This window comes from Cajanus cajan, chromosome 8, assembly GCF_000230855.2.
Source record: "Cajanus cajan strain Asha chromosome 8, NIPB_CcT2T_4, whole genome shotgun sequence".
NCBI classification, from domain to species: domain Eukaryota; kingdom Viridiplantae; phylum Streptophyta; class Magnoliopsida; order Fabales; family Fabaceae; genus Cajanus; species Cajanus cajan.
In genome coordinates this window covers 15,239,328-15,248,369 of record NC_138524.1, presented here as the reverse complement: position 1 = coordinate 15,248,369, position 9,042 = coordinate 15,239,328, and the positions used below count along the sequence as shown (strand labels likewise).

Below are 9,042 nucleotides of genomic sequence, written 5' to 3'. Positions count from 1 at the left end.
TTTAATATTAGAGGAATAAAATGATAAAAATTAATAGGATAAAAATAATAAAATTATCAATTTGTTTTCTTTAAGTATTTTCTAAATTTCTACGCTCATTTAAAACAGAAATACTTTGTGAGTGTAATGTCTACTTTTTTTATATAAGAGTAAATGTCTTTATTTAAAAATGTTTAAGTTAAAAAAAATTGTGTGACAATTACTTTTATTTCTCTTGATGTAAATCATCTCCTACCAACACAATATACATATACATGATCACAGGGCTAAAAAATAAAATAAAAATTGGAAAATAAATTACATTACTCCACTAAATAATTTATATTATACATCAAGTATTCATCCGATCAATTAAAAGTCTTTAATGTATAGATTAAATTCATAAAATTTAAATAAAAATAAAAATTATTTCATAGTCCATTTTATTAATTTAAATTGATAGATAATTATAAAAAGAAAAAGAAAGCATTTTATATGTTATGTTGAATCTATCTAATGAAGTATCATATGATTTTCAATTTTTTTAAAAATTTGTAAACTTAATCTATACATTAAAAACTTTTAATTTAACAATTGAATTTTTAAAAATTTGATATAGAACATTAAGTATTGAATAGAGTAGATCTATAAAGACTTACTTTTAGAATAAGTAAATTTTTTCCTCATAAAAAATTAAGACAATTTTATCATAAAGTGAAAGTAATTCAACAATAAAATAAAATATTAAAATAGTTTATTATATTAGATATAATAGGGTAATTAAAATATATTTAATAATATATGTTTTATAAAAATAATTAATATTTTATATAAAAAAATGAACAAAATTTTAGTGGGAGCAACTGTCCCCACTACTGTAAACGTGGATTCGTCGTTGGTTGCCACATAAGAGTAACTCTTTTTTTTTTTCACTATCATTTAAATCATGATTTCATGCCAAAATTTTATTTTGACATATCACACAACTCAAGTGAAAAAGCTCTATTTTGACATATCACATATCACACATACTTGGACATCTCTATTGGGGAAAACCCAATAAAAAAGGTAACTTGGAAACCCATCATAAACAAACTCAAGAGAAAGCTCTCTTTATTGAAACACAAAATTTTGTCTATGACTAGTAGGGTATGCTTGATTAATTCTATATTAACATCTCTGCCCCTCTTCTTTTTATCTTTCTTTAAAGTATCGAATAAGGTTGCAAAGTAGATTGTGGCAATCTAAAGAAGGTTTCTCTAGGCTTGTTATGAGGAGGTACAAAAGTTTCCATGGGTTAGTTGGAATAAGATAACCAGATTAAAAACAAAAAGGGGACTCGAAATAAAGAATGTTGTGGTATTCAATATAGTTATTCTAGCGAAGTGGAGATAAAACCTTTATCATCAAACAGATACATTATGGCAAAGATACTAATATGAAAATATATGGGTGGTTTGTCTTGTGTTCTAGAACAACAAATAATAAAGCTTCTATATGGTTGCATGATCTGTTAAAGTTTGTGGAAGGGGTGATGAAGAAAGATGGTTTGATAGGTTGGTGGGGTGGAGTGTAAAATAAGTATCTAATGATCTAAACATGACAAACAATTGAAACAAACACGTTTAGATCATTTTTTTAAAATTGCGGAAGCTAAAGAACCAAACTCCAACCATTGTCGTTGTTTGCTTGTTTGTTTCTAGTTTTCAAACCCTTGCTCTCAATACACGATGGTGTTGTATGTTGAAGAAGAGAGTAGGCTTAGTGACCCAAAATAAAGATATGCGTCCAATTTATAGAACTCTAACCCATCATAGTCTCTTTTGAACGTGTTGGAGAAACATGAGGGAATCATGGTACCATATCCGCAAGTTATTTTGATAATAGGTTGAATCAACCATCAATAATGGAAGACATTCATAATATGTTAATTAACTAGTTAATATAGGAGAAAACAATTAAATGAGTTTTCTCAAAGTAAATAGGTATGTGCACAAGATAAATGAGAAAACATCAAACTAAATAAGAGTTTTATCAAAATAATTACAATGATTGTCACATCATGGAACCAAGTCCCATTCGAGTTACATGATCCTTAAAATTCATTGGTGGCATGTCTTTAGTTAGAAGATCTACAATCATTAACTCAGTGCTAAAGTACTCAATGACCACTTTCTTTTCCTTAACACATTCTCTTATGGCTAGATATTTAATGTCGATATGCTTACTTCGACTTCCACTTTTATTATTCTTAGCCATAAAAACAGCAACAAAGTTATTACAATACAACTTCAATGGCCTAGCAATTAAGTCCACAACTCTAACCCTAGATATAAAAGTACTCTTCAACCATACACTATGTGAGGTAGCCTCAAAACAAGAAACAAACTTAGCCTCCATAGTAAAAGTAGCAGTCAAGGTCTACTTTCTGCTACTCCAAGATACAACTCAACAAGCTAGCATAAAAACATAGCCAGATGTAGATTTTCTGCTATCAATGCAACCAATGAAGTCTGAATCAGAGTAGCCTATCACCTCCAAACTATCAGTCCGTCTATATATGAGCATGAAATCTTTTGTTCGTTGAAGGTATCTCATTACCTTCTTTGCAGCTTTCCAATGGTCAACACCAATATTACTTTAATATCTTCCTAAAACTCCAACTACAAATGCAATGTTAGGTCTAGTGCAAACTTGAGCATACATAAAACTTCCAATAGTTGGCATCTCAAAGAGTGGGATAGCTGGCCCCAAGATTTAACGTGGCTGCATACACAAGGCAAGATTCGAACCCCTGACCTTGCTTAAGCGTGGATCAACCCCTACCGCTGAACCACACGCTTGGGGTTAAACTTCCAATAGTTGAAGCATATGGAATATTTTTCATGTGTTCTCGCTCAAGATTATTTTTCGGGCACTAACTCGATTCAAGTTTGTCACCCTTCACAATGAGAGCTAAACTTATCTTAAAACTTTCTACAACCTTGTTGATACAGGTAACTTGAGACAAATCCAAAATACCTCGAGATCTTTCTCTATGGATCTTAATGCCTATAACATAAGACTCCTCGCCCATATCCTTCATATCAAAGTTCTTTGAGAGAAATTGTTTCACCTCGTACAACATACCCTTGTCATTAGTTGCAAGTAAAATGTCATCCACATATAAAACAAGAAAGAAAATCTTGCTCCCACTAACCTTTTGGTATACACATTGATCCATGATGTTTTCTTCAAAACCAAATGAAAAGATAACTTCATGAAATTTTAAATACCATTGGTGTGAAGCTTGTTTTAATCCATAGATGGATTTGTTAAGGTTACATACTAAGTGTTCACCATCACTAGAGAAAAATCCTTCAGGTTGTTTCATGTAAACCTCTTCCTCTAGATTTCCATTAAGAAATGTTTTTTTCACATCCATTTGATGTAGTTCAAAATCAAAATGAGCTACTAATGCCATGATTATTCATAGAGAATCCTTCTTAGATACAGGAGAAAATGTATCCTTATAATCAATTCCTTCTCTTTGAGTGAATCCTTTGGCAACAAATCTTGCTTTATGTCTCTCAATGTTACCTTGTGAGTCCTTCTTAGTTTTAAAGGCTCATCTACATCTAATGGATTTTACACCATGAGGCAACTCAACAAGATCCTAGACTTGATTAGACGTCATAGAATTCATCTCTTCTTTCATAGCATTATACCACAAATTTGATTACTTAGAGCTTAGCTTGTGAAAACGTTTCAGGGTCATTTTCGACTCCAATGTTATAATCTAATTCTTGTAAATACACTACATAATCACTAGAAATTGTTGATCTTTTGGTTCTAGTATATTTTCTTAATGCTGCCTCGTCACCTTGGTGAGAAACTTGTTGTTCAACAGATTGCTCAATAGGAGAGCATGGGGGAGAGAGTTTCGTGAAAGAGAAAACTCAAAGTAAGAGGGTGAAGCACAAAGAGCATCATTTTAATTGTCTTTCTAAATCGGTTATATAATAATTGATTTAGAAAAAAGGCTCTCACATGAGATTTTAAAATTATTATAGGATAATCAATTTTAAATTTTTTTAATTTTTTTTAAAAATTGATTATCCTCTAATCAAATTTAAAAAGGATTTTCAAAATCGGTTGTATAACAATTTATTTTAAAAATATTTCATTTAATTTCAATTATGTCACTATGTGAGATTTAAAATTGGTTACATATAATAATTGATTTTAAATCCTTCATGTTAAAACTATTTTTTGCAAAAGCAACAATTAGGGAACTTTTCTTTTGAAAAGAAAGGAATAACCTTTACGGACAATCCACGGAGGTTTTAGCTTTAGAATGCAAAAATCACTATATGGAGATCGCAACTTCCTCAAAAAAGAGAAGTTATTGTAATGCACAACGAACCCATTAAAATGAGCTTTAAGGGTAAACACCACAACCAACAAAGGAATAAGTTCAAAGATTACCAGAAAAGAGGAAGAACAAACAAGATTATGATTGGATGGACAAGATAAACACCCACAAACAAAGAGAACGCACGTGAAGGAGAATGAGACGTTGCATGTGAAAGTGTTTTCGAAAACGTAATTGCTAAGAATGAAGAAGAGGCAAAGTAAAGGTATATGTAAAAAAACAAAACTTAGGTAATTGTTGTCAATTTAATTTAATATACATTAAACTTCCGTAAAACCATTTTTGAGAAAAGAAAGATGATTAAGGTGACATTAGAGACTAAAGAATAGGAAGACACGTGGCATTAGGAAAAAGCATAGCAATTTATAGAGCATGTGGAACGTCGGTCAAAAATATCGACATGCATAAATCATAACAAAGCTTTAACTTTACACCTAGTATTATTGATAAATATCATGAGAATAAATTAACTTGACTGTAGTCAGAAAGTTCTTCATCAATCTAATCATATCGCATTCATACTTAATCGTCTAGCTGGATAAACGACATCTCATATTCATTGCTTAAACAAGTTTTAATCTCAGCGATCTTTTTTTTTTTTTAATCTTGTTTCGAGGATTATTGTATATTCGTATAGTTGATCGTTTAACATTATGTATTCGTGTATTAAAAAAACTGGTTTTTCCATGTTCGACCAAACGCGGTTTTTGTTCTTTATGTCGTTTGTTTTGCTTAGTTTGTAAAACATATCCATTAATTAGTAAAAGACATACATACAAGATTCCGTTTAGGAATAATGCACTTGCGATTCGCCCAGAAAAGCTAGCATAACTATTATTCGTTGACTCGTATATTACTATCGATATGTAGGCCCTTATGGAATTATTTGAAACATGAATTTTGCAGAAAAGCAATCTTTTCATCTATAGAATACTCCATTAACATCAGAGTATAACATTATAGCCACATACTGTCTGATATATGATGTGTTTCTTATCCGGATGAAATGAGTTTTTTTTTTTTCTTATAAGCTAAAATTAATTTACAAATATAAATATTTTAAAAAATATATAAATTAATTTATGTACAATGTAAATTTGAATTTTTCCCTAAAAAAAAAGTCTAACTAATGACCATCTACTGTGTCTCTTTTCCTATCTTATATATTAGAGAAATTCTAAATTTAAAAAGTTTTGAAACAATTGATTATATATATATATATATATATATATATATATATATATATATATATATATATATATATATATATATATATAGAGGAGGGTTCAAACGACACCGGTGTAACTTTTAATAACTTTATATTAAATGTGAATTTTGAAAATCCAGCCGTTAGATTGAAAGTTCATATCTCTTAGATCATATATCTCAAATTTTATATTAATCTAAGATGATTTGATACTTCATTCTCATAAAACAAAATTGACGTAATATATACATTTTAAAATATACTAAAATATGAACACTTTGATTACCTTCAAGTTGTTGTTGAATTTTAACAAAATTTGACATATATGATCTAAGAGATATGAACTTTCAATCCAACGGTTGGATTTTCAAAATTCACATTTAATATAAAGTTATTGAGCGGTGTAACACTTAGTTAAAGTTACACCGGTGTCGTTTGAACCCTCCTCATATATATATATAATACGTGAATTTTTTATTTTTAAAAAGTTAATCTTTTTCTTTTGAATATATTTTTAAAAATTCTTAATATATATACAAAATCTTTGGTTCGATAAAGATATTTTTTTGATAATCTTATAAATTATGACAAAATAAGATTCTTCACATTTGTATATAAGTTATCTATGTTTTAGAAGGATATATTATTTGTATCCATAAATTTCATACTAAATCTAAGAGGCTTTATGAGAAGCAAGGTGAATGAAAATCCACAAAATTTCTCTCTATTTCAACAAACATAATTTTATTGTATTTTGTTCACTTTTATTTTAATTCTTATGAAAAGATTTGAAAAATTTAGACCAATATTTTTTTAGACAAAAAAAAGTAAGTTAACTTATTAGATTATCTATTTGTCAAGAACACTACACTTAAGATAAGGGAAAAAAAGTAAAGATAAAAAGAAATATAATTTACACATTATTTTATTTTATTAATTTAAAAAATTGGTTGTATAAAAACAGTCAAGTAAAATGTGAAGTTTTAATTAGTCTATCCATTGACCGTCTATTGTGTCTCTTTTCCTATCTTATATATTATATAATCCATATTAACTATACTTTTCTTTTTTCATTTTTTCCCTCTTTACTCTTTAGGTGTTAACTAGAAATCCATACCCACCCATTTTTTTCCTATTTGCTTTAGTGAGTATACCTGATATATCATTTGATCTTATATGCGGTCACCCGTGTTGTGCTAGGCTCTAGGGATATGGCATGATTACTAGCACTACATATCCAAACATAACTGCCTTCATTCGGAGCTGGCGTAAGCAAAATCACAAACTCTTTTTTCAACATATATATGAATGATGGTATGATTTTATTTCATTTCTTTTGTTAGATAACGCTGCGACATGTTCTGGCTAGAGGAATTAGCACGTGTGGTCGTTCTATATCAATTAATTAGACTAGAAAAGGATCTTTGGTCGAAAGCAATATGTTGAACAAATGACTCATCAACAAATTAACATAACACACGTTGTTCAGTGCGGTCGAGAATCCGAGTAGAAAGTCAAACACGAGTGGTGCCAACTACTGTTTCATGCACTATGAAGCAACTTTTGAAGCGTCCCTCACCGCTATAAATTAGTTGCACTTGCCTTGCCTTCGCTGCAAACTAAACCAATTTTCTTTGTCTGTGTAACAAAGAATTAACACATCAACAAATCTACTCATCAGAACCCAATAGCTAGCTCTGGCTACAAGATGAGTCCATTTAGCCAAAACCACCAAATTTTTGTTTTGTTTCTCGTTCTCACTGTGTTGACATGCCACGTCATGTCTCGCAGGTTGTCTGAGACCTGCACATCGGAGAGACATGAGAAGTGGATGGCACAGTATGGTAAGGTTTACAAGGATGCTGCTGAGAAGGATAAACGTTTTCAAATATTCAAAAACAATGTGCACTTCATTGAGTCCTTCAATGAAGCTGGTGACAAACCTTTTAACCTTAGCATTAACAAATTTGCGGATCTTCACAATGAAGAATTTAAGGCTTTACTAACTAATGGTCAGAAGAAGACACATAAGGTGGAGATTGCGACAGAAGCATTGTTTAGGTATGACAGTGTGAGTGTCACTGATATTCCTGCTACCATGGACTGGAGGAAAAGAGGTGCTGTTACCCCTATCAAGGACCAAGGCACATGTCGTAAGATTCTGCTTTCCTCGTTCCACCACTTCAATTATAATTCATTGGTGCTTAATAAAAAGGAACATGTTAACTCGTGTCTTTAGTGCACTGGTTAAAGAATTAAAAGTAGAAATTTTTTATTGAAAAATATATGTGTAAATTCTCTGGCAGAATTTTATTTTAGTTTTTAATGAAAATTTTCTACATAATTTCCTAACAAGTGTCTTAAGGGCACTGGTTAGAAAGACCGAATAAAAACTGTGCTAATATACATTAACTTTGTCTTGTTGTGAAAACAGGAAGTTGTTGGGCATTTTCAACTGTGGCTACAATTGAGGGTCTTCATCAAATAGCTACAGGTGAATTAGTGTCCCTATCAGAACAAGAACTAGTGGATTGTGTTAAAGGTGATAGCGAAGGATGCTATGGTGGTTATGTAGAAGATTCCTTTGAATTTATTACCAAAAAAGGTGGAATATCAAGTGAAACATACTACCCCTACAAAGGAGTTAACAAGACTTGTAAGGTTAAAAAGGAAACGCATGGCGTAGCTCGGATTAAAGGGTACGAGAATGTTCCTGCCAACAGTGAGAACGCACTACTGAAAGCTGTGGCAAATCAACCTGTGTCAGCTTATATTGAAGCTGGAGGATATGCTTTCCAATTTTATTCGGGTGGAATTTTTACAGGAAAGTGTGGAACTCATATTGATCATTCTGTTACCATAGTTGGTTATGGGAAAGCTCGTGGTGGTACTAAGTATTGGCTAGTAAAGAATTCATGGGGCACTGAATGGGGTGAGAAAGGGTATATAAGGATGAAACGAGATATACGTGCCAAGGAAGGTTTATGTGGAATTGCTACAAATGCTTTATATCCAACTGCTTGAGTGCTGCTATCAATCCATAAATAAGTCTTATAGAGTTTTGGTATAAGCACGTCATATCTCTAAACATAATTTTCTTTTCTAGCAGTATATGCAACTGCTAGTATTCCTAATGAATTCTGTGTAAACGTTTGATTTCTACTAAATAATGAAATATAAGTTATATAACTATATTCTGTGTTCTTTTACCTGTTGTATTTGTATATAGTATATTTATAGAAGTAATTGTTTATAACTATAACTGTAAGTTAATTGATTCATGTTTTTTCTAGATTTCAGGTTTGAGTATATATAAAACTATTGTCAAAAGAATTTGTTTCATCATATTATGTTGGGTACAGCTTTCACCCAGCTGCCACCACCTTTCGGTGGATCTTTTAATTTAAAATTAAAAGCGGGTCCCACATGATAATAAAATAAT

General features: G+C 30.7%; 1 protein-coding gene across 1 annotated transcript; it reads left to right on the top strand.

Moving 5' to 3' along the window:
- The first annotated feature begins 7,207 nt into the window (after nucleotides 1-7,207).
- On the top strand, nucleotides 7,208-8,792 carry LOC109799598 (senescence-specific cysteine protease SAG39). Its single transcript, XM_020360183.3, has 2 exons — nucleotides 7,208-7,753; nucleotides 8,035-8,792. Exons 1-2 carry the CDS (start codon nucleotides 7,309-7,311, stop codon nucleotides 8,622-8,624), a joined length of 1,035 nt encoding a protein of 344 aa, XP_020215772.1. The 5' UTR covers nucleotides 7,208-7,308; the 3' UTR covers nucleotides 8,625-8,792.
- Nucleotides 8,793-9,042: the final 250 nt, after the last annotated feature.